Consider the following 15,799-nt stretch of genomic DNA (forward strand, 5'->3'; position numbering starts at 1 on the left):
ACGAAGGTTTCCTCACTAAAAATGTCATTGAGGCTCCGATCAAAGCAAAACAGATGACGTCATACTCGATCGGGGCCTAATGATTTTACAAATTCCCACATTCTTAAAAAAAATGTCATCAATTTTTAGAGTTGATCTTTTTATGGAGCCATGTAGGCTATGTTCAGTTTAATTCTTTTAAGACAGCAGATTGTTGATCAATGCTTAACTTTGAAATGCAAACGTTAGTCAGCAGTCTATCACCACTCACAGTTTTGTCATGACTGGTTGGAACGAACTATTGATTGCAAATGAAAAATTCTTCGCAAAAGTAGGGACTGTAGTACTGAATTTTGAGTAGGGAAAGTAGGGACAGTAGGGACTGAATTTTGATCCTGTAGTGCCAAATATAGTTGATAACTTCGTCAATGTCATCAATCGTCATAAGTGCGTCGCGAGTTCAACAAATTCTTCTAAGTGCGTCGCTTCGAAACTTATGAAACATTTGTTTCCATTGAGACGCAACATACTAAAATTTCATACAAACATTTTTCTGGGCCCGCGACCGCTTCGATGGCACCAAAAGGGGTCCGCCAAGACAAAAAGGTTGAGAACCACTGCACTAAACCTTGTCTTAAAGATATTTTTATTACAAATAATGGATTTCATTTGTTGGAAGCTTTTGCTTAGGCTGTTCTTATGTTGAGTTCTGTTTCGTCCCTTGCATCCTAATTCACCACAGTACCGAGTTATTTGAATTTTTGGAGCTGCTTAAAAATTGTTCCATTAACTGATAAATTACAAATAGGAGTTTCGAGTTTATTTGTCTTTGTTATGGCCCTTGTTTCTATTAGTTTCATGTTTCTGTAGTTCCAGAGGCGGCCTTTCAAACCAGGGCTCTCACTGCTCGACTATGCAGCAGACATTGGTCATAATGCTTTTGTGGCCAGAAAAAATCTCATTTCACAACGTATTTATTTTTATCTATTTGGCCATCTTCGCCAGTTTTTGAAATAAGCTATAGATCCCGATCTCGCATCGCAAACGATGAATGTGCAAGAAGCAAAATCAAGACGAAATTATGTGCGACTGTGTTCTGCAATCGAATGGTTGCAAAACTCTTCAAAGTTAAAGCACCGTAGCACAGTCAACAATGGTTGGTTGGACTAATTGTTCGATCATTCATACGCGGTTCCGTGATCTCTGTTTTATTGTCAATAACGTTTTGCGCCGTTAAGACGTAACAGGTCATGTGTTGCGCGGTGGGACGTCACTAACAACGCGATTGTACGTCATCATTGTTTTGAACTTTGGAAAAAATCGGAATATTTCACACGACTGTAGTTCAACCTTTAACAACCCGTGTCCTTCACCTTTGGAATGAAATCGAGAGACTGGAAGAAAGTTCACTCTTCACGGACCGTGCTGGGTTCCCATGGCAACGTGGATGATGGGCTGCTGCTTCAAGATCGACACTTTGTTGTGACGTCACAGTAATTTTGGACCGGCTTCGAATCTTCATTTCGCGTGTTCAGTGCAAACTCATCCAATCGTCTGCTCGGTGATTGACGCGTCATCGCACTAGATGAAGTCATACAGATATCGAATGACGTCATCACACTAGATGAAGTCGTACATATATCGAATGACGTCATCACACTAGATGAAGTCGTACAGATATCGGATGACGTCAAAATCAACAGTTCTGCGTGGAAAAGAAGCAGTCAACGCGATGAAGATTCGTCATAATGTTGAAGACAACGAAGCATACCTGGCAACGTCAGAGACGCGATCGAGCGATGCGAGACACTTGTACCTCGGTCCGTCTATCTCCTCCTCGTGGCTGACCTTGGCAAGGAGATGGAGGGCGACCAGTGACGTCACCTGCATCGAGGGAGTTTGATGACGTATAGAAACAGCATTGTACTCAGGGCTGTGGAGTCGGGGGAAAAATATTTGACTCCAGTTTATAACTGGTAACTACTCCGACTTCAGTGTTGCCAGATTTTTTTTTAAATGTTTGTGTTTTTTTATTTTTTATTTAATTCACCTAAGTTGTGATCGATATTGAAACGGCGACTTTCACAAACACTTCTATTATTTAGCAATGTTTTAGAGCGAAATACGAAGAACAAAATAAACAAACAATAGTTTTAAAAAAAAGACGGAGTCGCTTTTTTCTTTGTTGGCCCTTAACGCTCCGACTCAACAGCCCTGATTGTACTGAATTCGAAGTGGAGCGCACGACCCGATCACATATGTGCAAAGGAGTGTTGCCATGCGTACAACCAACAGGGGTTTACTTTCTCTTCCATATGTCCGAGATATTAGCTGGGCACAGTTTGAAATAATTCCATTTTGCAACAAACTACTATTAATGTTATTGTTGCAATACATGATGTAAATCTGCCACGTGCTTCATGAAACAAAATTTTAATTTTTTACAAACCAAAAACCGCATTTGTTGATGCCCAACGTACCACGAAATACACGAGTTACCTCATTCAAACACATAAAATTACAAAAGGAAATGATATACGAGTTTCAAAATCTCATTACAATCAACTAACAAAGAATATGAACGAAGCATTGTTCGGTCACAAACACAAGATGACAACCGAACATGAGGCAAACGATAATGACCTGTGCAAATAAACTGGCGCTAGGTGGCACTCGACCATCCACGATGGAGTAAAATATCGCCATCAAGCGATCAATTGGAAATGCGCGGGGACCACGCAGATGGAGATTCTTCCTTTCGTCTCGTTTCATCGACCGCACGCTCCTCTTCATTCGTCCAGCATTCTGACGTCATAATAACATTAAATTTATTCTAAAAAGGCGCGATGTCATAGCTGACGTTGGAAATGGGCTAACCTTGAGGAAGAACCTGCGGTCTGAGCTGGCTGGATTGAAGGAAGCGATGTAGGAGGAAATAAGAAGAAATTTGGAATAAAACGGGAGCTCGACAGTTGGTGGTTTAGGAGAAGCCCCAGATTGCGAGTCCTTGCTGAAAATTAATACACATCAGATTGCTGTCGTAAGGCAGTGTTGCCATCTCGATACAAAGCATCTTCAGAAACCTGTGCGTCTCACGAAGGTATAGTTGCTGGAGCGAGCGTTGAAGATGAGGCTCAATTTTCCTCCACAGCTTCCTTCTGTCATCCTTGGAAGCGGAGCCATCATCGATGGGAGCACAGTAGATGGGGAAGTTCACTTCGGCCTACAAAAATGTTTCAGACATTGAAGCGTCCACTTCATTGTTATAGAAGTTGATGACGAGAGCACTCACGAGATGACGCAGTTCCCGCAGGTCCTTACAGGCCGAAGCAAAGACATGGATAATGGAGGCCACGTACTCGCTGTAGAAGCGTTCATCGGTGTCCGGGGGACGGAGACGACACAGAATCTCGGAAAGCTGATCTGAAAGCGACGATAACAAGCAAGTTGACACGATATCGCTCGATTGTGACGTAAGCCGTGACGTGTGACTCACCTCTGGAGTAATCGGGGAAGTAGACGGTGTAGGGGGGTCGAAGGCCGATCCCATTGTTGAACTTCTCCCAGGGAAGGGTGCTGACGAGTACCAGGCAAAGATTGAGGGAGGCCTGTCATCGATTGATATCAACTTTTTTACGTGATTGATAAAAGATAAAGATTGTCGTACAAAGCTAAAGGGATGAACCATACATGAACGCACATTAATTGTCTCCCTAGTAGAAGGGAGCACCATAACTGTACTACATTTAAAGTTGTTAAAACATAGTTCAAAAAACAACTCACCAGTTCCTGTAGGTTAACTAACGCGGGAAGCAGTAAACCTTCCCTGTCCCTCAAAGCTTCGGCTTTGTCCAAGACCTGAACAAATATGAAGCGGCCATGGAACTGGAAGTGGATGCGCTACTTGTTATGTGACACAAACACTAAGTTGGTTAGCTGCAAGATCTACGCGGGCTCAGTAGCGGCTGGCCCTGTATTGGCAACACTGGCCTTTTTTTAACTGTTACCTTAAACAAGTTTTATCTTAACTTACTCACAATGTAGGCGGCTTTCTCCATCTTTAACTTTTGAATCCTTTTCACAAAGTCGTTCATACTTTCACACTTGGTGTCGCGCTCACCAAGCTTCTGCAAGATGACGTCAAAAAGCAGTGACGCTGAGTGACATTCAATGCAGTTTACGATCACGTGGTGGTGCTGCAACAATGGAAACGTTGTGTGGGTCATTCCATCATTAAGTTATTGTTGAGAACTCTGCTGAACTAACGTAATAACATCAAAGTTAGGGGTCCACGTCTTTTAGGCGTAGACAGTTAGGCGCCGGTCAAATAAGCGCGCACACTGTGGCGTCAGGATATTTAGGTGCGGAGCACGGTGGCGCCAGTTTATTTAGGTGCTATTCCTAGTAAAGTCTTCAGATTGTATCAGCTCAGCTTTGGCAAAACCTAGTTGGGGTTTTGACGGAAAACTAAGTTACTCTTCACTCAAGCCTACCACCCACTTGAATATAGGCTACAGTATATTTTTTTACTGATGTTTAGTGTAGTTATTATTTGACTTATATAACTAAAACTGAACTCAGTCATGTTCAGAAACTTGAAAAATTTATTGATAAAGCTTTCGCCGACGCAAACCTGGTTTAACAACAAATAAATGCCGGACACGCCCATTAAAAAAACAATATATTTTTCTGTTCAATATAACAATTTGTATGAAAAGCATTGCCGGTTTAAGCAGCTTCACTCACGGAAGCCATGACATATTGTTCTGTTCAATACAACATTTTGTGTGAAAAGCATTGCCGGATAAAGCAGCTTCACTCAGTAAAGCCATGACTAACAACAAATAAATGCACGCGCATTAACAAAACAACGTATTTTTCTGTTCAATATAACATTTTGTGTGAAAAGCATTGCCCTACCTGCCAAGCTGATACAATCTGCAGACTTTACTATGAATAGCAGCTAACCGACCGGGCGCCACAGTGCTCCACACCTAAATATCCTTACACCACAGTGTGCGCGCCTATTTGACCGGCGTCTAACTGTCTGCACCTAAAAGACTTGCTCCCAAAGTTAGCTCTTATCATGTCGAAGTGAAAGCACGATTTTTGTGGGAGATACACTGTAATTTGTTTGCTGCCAACCTCCACACTGTGTTGTCTGACCAAAGAAAGTATGCGAGGCCTTATCAGTGCAGCTTCGGCACGGGTAAATTGAAGGTGCAACTGTTGCATATCTCTTCCACAACAGATCGAAGATTCACCTTTTTACTTTCAAGCACGTGTGACAGGATAGTACTTTTCCCACATGATGAGTGACCGTAAATGAAGAGGCATGGTATCGGCCAATCTTCCGGGCGGCCCAGCAGGGAATCCAAAAGATCCACCTGGACATCGCGCGCCGACAAAACAAGTTCTTTCATTGCGTGCAAACTATAATCTACCAAAATGTACCTAAACAGCAAATTAGAACAGAAATAATAAGAATTGTAAATGCAACAAAACATAAAGTGGACACAGACATCATACATAACAACATAAATTCAATAATTCCAGGACAAAAACTTGAATTCACAAAAGGGCGCTAATGATGCAATTCATTAGAGATGTACCGATATATCGGTATCGGCATCGGTGATATCGGCCATTTTTTGAGTATCGGTATCGGCAAAATTTGGCCGATACTAAACATGTAAAAAAAGGCGTTTGCTGCGGATTTTCTGCGGAAACAAAAATATAGATTTTTTAAAGTAGTAACTAACGTCACATTGAAGTAGAAAAATAACAACCTGTTCAAATTTTTGATACCTCACAGTCCCATGACATCATGCGCGCACCTTTTGGCATTGTTTGCTTACAGTGATTCTTTCACTCAAACTAAACGTTTTGTTTCGGCAGTTTTGCGTTGTTCGATTCTTAAGTTGTGAAGGAGACTCAATTTCTCCAATATTTATCATTTGTATTTTTTTTTTACTCTCAGCAGAGGATAAAACCAGACCAAGACTACCTAGGTGGCGGGAATGTGTAGTTTTGCATCGTTTTTGCGTTGCTGGACGTTTGAGGGACCCGTGTGGCTTGGTTGTTTTTTGGTGGGCTGGTTCTGTCAGTTTGTGATTTGGTTTCCGCCTTTCGTTGTGATGGACTCACCAGGCTTGAACAATGTTGTGGCGGAGTGGGTGGGCTCGGGGTGGGGCGGTGGGACTGCAAATCCTTACTGAACTAATCAATAAGTAGTCTTGTTGCGCCTGGGATGGCGGCTTCATTGTGGGGGGGGAGTTTCCTTCCCTGCTGTCGGCACGGGGCTGGGCACTCACTGGTGCGGCGGGCTGTTGCGATTCACTGGCCATAACGGTGTAGCTTCCACGCTAGCCATTTAGACCATCCAATCAACTATATGTTTCTCGGCAGCCGTTTTGTAGCAAGAATTGACATCGACAAGAATTGAAATGGCTAGTGTGGAAGCTCCACCGTTGTGGTTGGGGGGTCGCGGCAGCTCGCTGTGCTGGTGAGTGCTCAGCCTTGTGCCAGGGGGGACGCTCCTTTCTTCGCAACAAGGTTGTCATCTTGGGCGCAACAAGACCATTTTGATTGGTTTGGTGAGGATTTGTGGTCCCATTGCTTTCTTTTTGGGCCTACTTATTCTGCCGTGACATTGTTTGGGCTTGGTGAGTTTGTTGCGGCTAAGGGTGGAAGTTGAATCGCCGACTGGTGGAGCCGGCTTGCTGGGGGCAGCCGAGTTACACGGGTTTTTTGAGCATTTGGCCGGGTGGGAGCGATGCAGAATTGTGCATTTTTGCTACCTGGGTAGTCTTGGCCTGGCAAAAGCTTTTCAACCAAACAACAAGCGCCCTTAGGTTGCACATTACTTGTCGAATAGTTTTTTGTACGACTACACAAATCACTTGGTTTACATTTTACATCTTATTATCAATTATGATAGCCTATTTGGAGAGTTTGCGCAAACACTTTATTAATTTTTCAGAAACCCCAATTATGATGTAATGTTTCTTCCCTTATACCCCAATCATCAATTACGGTAGCTTTTCATTACTAAAACCTACTATTATGACACAACAATGCGGTTGAGATTGGATTCTTGAATCTTTAATAAATTATGCCAATTTAAAGCTTTTTTTAATAGTTTTATGCAAATAAGGTAAAACTTAGCATTTGATATAATTCCTTGCAAATACCAAAATTGGTTCTTTTTTGTAACACCAAAGTATCGGCCAAAATATCGGTATCAGTATCGGTATTGGCCTAAAAAAGTGATATCGGTATCGGGATCGGCCAAAATATTGGTATCGGTACATCTCTACAATTCATAATATGATAAATGCCAACAATAAAGTTTACCGGCAAGAGTTTTTCATTCGTTTCTATCTCATAATTAAAAAGTGAAAAAATAAAGCGTTGAACGAGAAAGTGTGAAATAAATTGCAAAGTTTTGTCTAAAAAATTAACCAGCAGAACAAGTAAACGAATGCTAGTTGATGGACTGATTCGAGACAACCACTGCATGTAGATTGTTACACAGATGTTTACAATCCTCAAGAACCAGATGAGCTTGTTGGCTTAGCGATGTCAATTAGGGCACCCTGAGCCTGGACAAGTGCTTGCTTCCGTATTGTCTCCACCTCCACAGATCTGTGGAGGCGACTGAGCCGCTCCTGGACATTCTGGATGATGTTGCTGATTAGAACCACACGTCGTTTAGTGTTGATCAAGCGGCGAACATGTGAATCAAGATCGACATCAACTGGTTGAGCTTCACTAATCCTCTGCAGTTCATTAGCGACAGCATCAATCGTCTCCCGCAACGCCACCTTGCAACATGATTGACAATTATAAAAAGGTTGTTCGCATTGAACTAGATGCTTCTGGAAGCACTTTATGAATGTTTCCTTTGAATGAGAAAATCTATGAAGTTATTTTCAAATGAATGCTCTAAATCAGCCAAAGTGCCGCAATGCACACAAAAAATTCAAATAGGCTTAAATAAAATAACACAGTAAGAATGCATTAAAAGAGGTACCGGTAGCAAGAACACACCAAGAACGTGAGATCACAATAAAAGAAATAGTACTAAGAACAAAGAGAAGGCTCCACTTCCACAAAACAACTTGCAAAATAAAAATTTTGCAACCATTTTATAAAAAAGCGCAAGAAAAAAACTAAATCCTTGAATAACTGACTGTGCACCAACAGAGGTGAATATTGCGATACCTTCACAAGAAGTGAATAGGCAACGTGATGTACCGTACACTGTGAGTTTTTTGCACGTAATAAAATGCGGAATGGCTCGTTTCGGTGAGTCCGATTTGGTGAGATCCCTATTCGGTGATTTTTTTTTATTTTGGGTACCATAGCCTAATTATAATTGCCGTTATAGGGTTAGGGGTTGGGGTTAAGGGTTGGGGGGTTAGGGTTGGGAGGGTCTTATTTCAACGTTTAGCGACGTTAAAACGATGTAAAAGCGGCAATGATAATTAGGCTATGGTACCCGATAATTTTAACCCGATAAGATAACAGCTAATGTAAATTCACCTCACTGTAATAGCCTACAGTTTAAACAAAAACAAATCCTAAATGATTTCTCTAAATTAAACCAGCACCAAAACAGGATTTTTGATTAATGTCCACAACAAAACAGTCATATCTAAGATGGTAACACAAAAATCAGCCACACAAAAGCAGAAACATTCCCCACTGAAGGTGCAATAAAAAAAGGTGTGACAATTGCTGGATGGAATAAATCGACCACTTCTACTAGTGGGGTCCATCTAGAACATTGCAGAGCAATAATAAATGACTAATCATCTTTTAAATCTTTGTGACCTTTTCACATTTCATAATAACACACACATACCAATATAAAGACCCAAAACAAATAAAATAGTTAGGCTAATTCATAAGTCAGCCTTCATTTAACAATGCATGAAAATTGAAAACATTAATTTTTTTTACAGAAGTATCAAATTACCTTTTTATCTAAAACTAAGGAAAGTTACCGTACCTGAGAAACTCTAACTGATTTTACTTCTTCATTAATCTTAGTGGTAGCTGATTGCAGAATTTTGAACAAATCGTTTTCAATACTTTCAGTGTTAGATTGTTCCATATCTGCAAACAGAATCAACAAATCTTTCTGGGAAGGCTAATGGAGCAAGAATTGATAGCAATAGACATGTTTTTTTCGCCCATGATGCTGGCCTCATCGGTATTGCAACAACTAAAATTAGTACCGTACCTAAGGTCTTTGTCACAGAATTCTCAACTGTTGCCATACCACTGAAGAGCCCAGCCTAATGGGCAAAACACAAGCCTCTGTCCAGAAACATTTGTTGAGTGGGAAAGTCTTGAGGGCGAGCATGACTTGCTTTGAAGCAATGTCGTAACAACTTCCTTTGGGCATCACCACACCATAGATGTAATTATCAAAAATGACACCAATGCACGCTGAATAGGCTAGGCTATTCCTTGAAAACTATTCATAAGCTTCATCAGTGCTTTCACCTGAGCCACAACAAGCATTGCACATACAAAAGGTCTGAGTAAAACTTTGCAACAATTTGCCTGTCACATTAGAATCCGATAACACTAGTTGCTCAACAGTGTTTTTACTCTAATGTGACAGGCTACAGGACATGTTAGACCACTGCAAATGCAAAAACTCAAATTGAAATAACCCAAATACCGTAGTTATCTTCATAGATGGTAATGGTATCTATTTGAATAAGTTTCAGGGAATGCTGGAGTAGCAGAGTGTTGTATAGGTTCCTGTACCTTTCACTAATAATATCGTATTAAATAACCCAAAAATAATATCAAACTGCAACATGAATTCTGAGGACAGCAAGGCAAAGATGGATCAGATACTGACAGGCATGGAAGAGATTTTGAAAAGACAAGAAAGGTATGAACAAAAATACAATAATGACCTAACCACTGCTGCACCCCCTGCTGTTGCTGTGTCTTCATCTTTTGCAGATGGGCTGCAGCAGGCTCAACAAGTGGAGTTGTCGGAGCTATCCAAACAGGTCTATGCTCTCCAAGAGCAAGTTTGGCACCTCCAACAGTCTGCATACAGGACGGATCGCAAGCTGGATGACTTGGAGCAGTATGGGCGAAGCAATTGCCTCATACTGCATGGATGCAATGATACACCAAGCAAGGGAAGTAACATTGATTATTCTGAATATGTAGTAAAAAAGTTAAATAAAATTATTAAACCAACAAACTGTCTTACAGTGAGAGACATAGATGCATGCCACCCCTTGCCATCAAAAAATAAAAATAAACCAATAATTATTAAATTTGTTAGAAGGATGACAAGGGATGAAATTTTTTATTGCAAAAGTAAATTGAAAACTGATGATGGTCCTAAACTGTCAATCACAGAGTCCTTGACCAAGCGACGTCTTGCACTACTTCGTCAAGCAAGAGATGTTTTTGGCTTCAAGGATGTCTGGACATCTAAAGGAACTGTGTGGTGCTTCTGGGATAATAAAAGGCAAGTCATAGATGATTTTTCAGACATTCCTAAAATCTTTAACCATAAGTCATCTTAAACTATTTTGTTAATAACATAATGCTGTTTACAGTTATGCAGTTACATATTACCTGTTACCTGTTTACATATTACATGTTACCTGTTACCTTACATATTACATGTTAGCCTACCTGTTTACAGTTATATATTTAACTATATAGTTTACATTATGCTGTGAACAGTCTCTCTCTGTTTCTATTATGCTGTTTTTCAACTATTTTGAAGCTAAACAAACCATATGACATATTATTATAAATGACTGTAAAACCAAACTCAGGAACCTTTTACTTGGTGCATTCCCTAGAACAGGGGTGGGCAAACTTTTTGTACTGAGGGCCACATTTGAAAAAATGTTGCAGCCGGAGGGCCGCACACGCTCATTACAAAGTAGGAAAATTTACCCAGTGTGTAAATAAACGCATATTCATATTAAACACAATTTTTGTATTTCACACTCAGTTACGTTTAAAGCTATGCAATCATCATCACAAAAGTTAATGAGACTTGTGCAACTGTTCACAGTTTTTCACAATCTTCTGGTTTGGTTGTGTCCAGTGGCTTGGCCAGAAAAAAATTTTGGAGGGGGCCAAATATTTGATGAATTGAAGAGCACGACAAAATGTTTGATTTAAGACATCGCCACCTGATGTGCAGTGGCGCATCCTGGTGGGTTAAGCAAGGGAAGCAATAAAGCTGGTGGGGGTTAGAGCGTGCCGAAGGCACGCGTATTCTAGGGGGTCCGGGGCTCTCATGCTCCCCCGGAAAATTTTTGCAAAATTACACTTAAATAATGGATTATAACGCTTTCTGGAAACACTTTTAGGGTAATATTTGTATGAAACTTATTAGCAGATAAACAGCTATTAACTTATTAAAGGTAGCTCTTATCTACACACAAACGGGCAAACACTGCGGCTAAAATTAGAGAACACAAAAAACTCAGCTACACAAAAACCCTACAGAGTAAGCGATTCTGAAATTGCTTCCACAGATTAGTTAAAAGAAGCGTAAATCGCGTAAACTTTGCGCGATTTACGATTTGCAAAACTTATTGGTGTCTTTCTGTGTGTCTAAAACAAGTCCTGGGGGGTTTTAATACCCAGATGTCTTGGAAAACAATATAAATTTATACAAATTATATTATATTTTTAACAAAGGGTTCAACTTCGGAATCCAAACTTTGAAAATTTGGGGGGGCCATGGCCCCGTTCGCCCCCCCCCCCTGGCTACGCCTATGGTTGTGTCTTATTAAATTGTACTCCTTGAAAACAGCCACGGACTCACGGCACAACAAGCAAACTGCTTTATTCCCAATTTCGATAAAATGGTATTTAACAGTTCATTCCTTATTGAAAACACGACTTTCGTCTTCAATCTTTCGCTTCTTAACAGCACTCATTATTTTAACAAAGTAAAAATATAAATCTTTTATTTTTTAATAAAAATCATGTCGAAGTAGAAAACATTAAACTGTGCGTCTCAAATAACAATGAAAAGCTATTTGGAGGAAAGTAGAAGTACTGGCAAACAATCAACAATCTATTAGGTAAATCCCAGTCTAAGACTAACCATGGCATCAAAATAAATGATAGTATAGTCATTGACAGATTAACTATTGCAAATCACTTCAATGATCACTTTTCCTGTGCTGCCCATTCCCTTACAAAAAAAATTCCCAAATCAAATACAATATTTTCAACATATCTTGATTCTCCATGCTCTGAGACAATTTATATTTATCAAACTACTTTGAATGAAATTAACAATATTATTCATGCTATGCCAGCAAAAACTAGCAGTGGCATCGATGAAATACCATCCATAGTTGTAAAGTCAACCCCATGCTTTAACTCATATATTTAACTTATCTTTAATGAGTGGAAAATTTATAAATTCATTTAAATTAGGGAAGGTGATACCTATCTTTAAAAAGGGTAGCTGCAAAGATTCAAACAACTACAGGCCAGTCAGCCTACTACCTGTTTTTTCAAAGATATTAGAAAGAATCATGTACAACAGATTATACTCGTTTTTAATTAGACATAAATTTTTCTATAACAATCAATTTGGTTTCAGAAAAAATCATTCCACAAGCCATGCTGCTTCAATGCTAATAGAAAGTATTACCAGTATACTCAATGACAACCATCTTGCATTAGGAATCTTTCTTGATTTATCTAAAGCATTTGACACCATTGACCATAAAATATTGCTAGCTAAATTATATCATTTCGGAATAAGAGGCGTGGCCTATGACTGGTTCATGAGTTACCTGAGTAATAGAAAACAAAGAGTGATTTTCAATGGCACACTATCTTCTAATGTTAACAACATATCTTTGGGTGTCCCACAAGGGTCTATCTTAGGCCCTCTTCTATTCCTGATTTATGTAAATGACTTTCCTAACTGCCTTCAACACGGAACTGCAATTATGTTTGCAGATGACACCACCATTATATATAAAAATAAAACCGTTTCTACTGTATATGATATGGCAAATCAAGAGCTTGTATGCATAGATCAATGGCTATCAACAAATCGATTGTCTCTAAATGTCACCAAAACCAAACATATATTATTTTCAAGTCAAGGAAGCAAGACACTATCATGCAACCCACCCTTAAATATTCGAAAAAACAACATAGAACAAGTTGCCTCAATAAAGTTTCTGGGAATAATTGTAAACGAGCATTTGTCATGGAAATCTCATATGGAAATCTTACTTCAAAAAATAAGATCAACACTCTGCGTGACAAAAAAAATTAAGCCTTTCCTAAACAAACAAGCACTTCTCTCCATTTACCATTCTCTAGTTGAGAGTCAGATATTATGTTGTATCTCAACATGGTGTCATGAAAACAAAACTACATTGCAAAAGCTGCAACGTACATGCAATAACTTTCTTCGTATTGTATTTGACATTGACCGCAGAGAAAGCATAAAAGGAGTAATGGAACTCAATAATTTAAAATCAATTAACCACATGAAAAATACAGAGATTGCAACTTTCATGTTTAAATATTCAAAAAAGCTACTTCCCACAACATTCAATGATATAATTATGTGTAAACAATCAAGTAGCCTAACAACAAGAAGTAATTCTCTTTATATTCCGATATATTGCAGAATAAACACTTGCAAACAATCAATACGGTACATGGGGCCAACAGTTTGGAACAAGCTTTCCCCTACTATAAGAAATGAATGCAAAACTGTAAAAGGCTTTAAATCAAAAATGAACAAGCTAAATCTTCCTTGAAAAGTATTACATGCACCAAACTTACTAATATATATATATATATATTTTTTTGCCCAGAAATGATAGGCCAATGTGTGTAGATTTATTAGCAAAATAGTAAGGTTGTAAGTACTCCTACTGGCCTTCTGGTTCTTGTGTTTTTTTTGTCCACAGAAGTTCGACAGAGTCTGCAGCAGTTTTTCCATCCTCTTCGACCAATCGCCATCTTTCGGTGAAGTGGTGGCCATGTGCTCCAACCAGTTGTTTTATATCAATATCTTGGACTGGATCGCCATGCTATTGTCTGATTGTTTATCTATTTTTCTAACATGCCGAATTGGATTTTTTTTTCACTTTTGTTATGGTTTAACGTGTAAAACATACGGTAACCCAAATTTATCATATTACTGTGTCATGCCACTACTACATCCCAGCTGGCGATGCCTGTTGTTTTTGCATTGATTCAACGTTTGCTAACGTTGGATCAGTGTGGAGGTGACGAGTTTAGCTGACTGAGGTCTAAAATTATCGCTTTATCAACGCAACTTTTATCAAAGCACGCTTGATATCTTCAAGACATAACTTCCCTGGGTATAATTAAATTTCCGCAAGATGATGATGTTGTTTTTGCTAGTTTGTTTTACTTGTTTTTGTCATTGTTTTCATGTCGTCAAGTTATAGCCTATCTATTTTGTGAGTCGTGCAAGGCCTATGGTGCGTTGCGCTTGAAATGGCTTTGCCCGTGGTAGGATTTCTTTGTGGGGTTTTCTTTGCCTGCCTTGCTCTTCTTTGCTATGAGCTAAACGCATCAAGACGTGTTCCCCTTATGACCATCAGCACTCTTGATAACGCACCATGGCCGATCTTCATAGCAACTGTCCATACAAATCTTAAATATATCAGCTAAAGCTATGTGGGCTAATAAAGCTATAGCCTAAATATATGTTGTTTTCGTAACATTTTCTTCTTTTTTTTTTATTTTCCCTTTATATCTTAAATTTTTCTGAAGCTGTTGCGACCGTGCCAAATTTCTTTCAACTCAATAACTTACTTCGGTCTCAAGCACGTTTTAACGTTCGCGTTTTGTCGCTTCTACCTTTTTCTCGACCTTTGCTATGCTGACGTGTATTGTTTTGATATGATGGTCAGAAATAAAAACAACTGAACTGAACTGAATACCCCACTGTCAGGCTTTGTTGGACATTGTCAGTGTTGCCAAATGTTTTCAACTAAAAATAGTAGGCTATGTACCGGTATGTAGGTTTTTTGATATTTAGCTATAGTTTTACTTTTAGTGTAGATTTTTGCTTATGGAGAGACTCGAATATGATGAGCTAAATTCCGTGAGAGTGGCGTTTGTTAAAAGGAAGCGTGACCTAAATTCCCTGAGAGCAGAATTTAGGTTTTGAATTTGTACAATTATTATTCATTTGCGTCAGACAAAGCTGTCCATATCCAAAACAAAAAAACGAAATAATACACAAACTGCAAATGCACAAAGGTCACAGTTGTAACACATTGGCAAATCGCAATTCTCATAGGTTTCGGTTAAATGTTCTTATAAGGTGTTGCGACCGTGCCATATTTTAAACTAATTGTCCTGCTTTGGTATCAACTATCATGCACGCTATAACGTCCGCTTTATGTCGCTTCTACCTTTTTCTGGACCTCTGCTATGTTTGTCATATATTGTTTTTTTTCGTTGTGATGGTCAGAAATAAAAACAAACTGAACAGAACTGAACTGAATTTAAATTTGTTAATTAGAAACATGGTAGCCTACATGTTACCAGTACTTCTCAAACTGTGCGTCGCGACGCCCTGGTGCGTCGTTTCACTTTTCCAAGGGCATCACAGAATAGTTCAGTTTTGTGGCTGAACCCGGTTTATCTTATAAAAATTAAGTTAACCCTTTGAGGACTGCTGGAACACATGTGTCCCATGCACTTAGCCGATTACACCGCAATTAACTAAAAAAATGCCACTGCTGATACCCTAAGGTAGTATTGGATGTCTATCGTGGTCTATCCT

At 39.3% G+C, this 15,799-nt stretch overlaps 2 protein-coding genes across 2 annotated transcripts; both read right to left on the reverse strand.

Moving 5' to 3' along the window:
• Positions 1-1,068: 1,068 nt before the first annotated feature.
• On the reverse strand, positions 1,069-7,491 carry LOC145781911 (origin recognition complex subunit 5-like). Its single transcript, XM_082593607.1, has 10 exons — positions 5,244-7,491; positions 4,017-4,175; positions 3,763-3,837; positions 3,476-3,587; positions 3,272-3,402; positions 3,063-3,202; positions 2,857-2,989; positions 2,623-2,784; positions 1,751-1,863; positions 1,069-1,684 (listed from the first exon to the last, which is right to left on the reverse strand). Exons 1-10 carry the CDS (start codon positions 5,508-5,510, stop codon positions 1,639-1,641), a joined length of 1,338 nt encoding a protein of 445 aa, XP_082449733.1. The 5' UTR covers positions 5,511-7,491; the 3' UTR covers positions 1,069-1,638.
• Positions 5,434-11,224, reverse strand: LOC145781912 (SNARE-associated protein Snapin-like). Its single transcript, XM_082593608.1, has 3 exons — positions 9,677-11,224; positions 8,996-9,102; positions 5,434-7,805 (listed from the first exon to the last, which is right to left on the reverse strand). The coding sequence occupies exons 2-3, from the start codon at positions 9,098-9,100 to the stop codon at positions 7,530-7,532; spliced, it is 381 nt and encodes a 126-aa protein (XP_082449734.1). The 5' UTR covers positions 9,101-9,102; positions 9,677-11,224; the 3' UTR covers positions 5,434-7,529.
• Positions 11,225-15,799: the final 4,575 nt, after the last annotated feature.

This window comes from Aplidium turbinatum, chromosome 13, assembly GCF_918807975.1.
Source record: "Aplidium turbinatum chromosome 13, kaAplTurb1.1, whole genome shotgun sequence".
Classification (NCBI taxonomy): Eukaryota; Metazoa; Chordata; class Ascidiacea; order Aplousobranchia; family Polyclinidae; genus Aplidium; species Aplidium turbinatum.

Bases quoted from the DNA above. Each gene is read 5' to 3' on its own strand.
- LOC145781911 (XM_082593607.1), bottom strand. From the start codon at position 5,510: ATGTATGATGTCTGTGTCCACTTTATGTTTTGTTGCATTTACAATTCT. The intron at 4,176-5,243 runs GTGAATCTTCGA...CCATTGTTGCAG, and splicing joins ACGTGCTTGAAAGTAAAAAG to CACCACCACGTGATCGTAAA. The intron at 1,864-2,622 runs GTCATTATCGTT...CCCTCGATGCAG, and splicing joins GCGCCAGTTTATTTGCACAG to GTGACGTCACTGGTCGCCCT.
- LOC145781912 (XM_082593608.1), bottom strand. From the start codon at position 9,100: ATGGAACAATCTAACACTGAAAGTATTGAAAACGATTTGTTCAAAATT. The intron at 7,806-8,995 runs GTACGGTAACTT...TCATGTTGCAAG, and splicing joins AATCAGTTAGAGTTTCTCAG to GTGGCGTTGCGGGAGACGAT.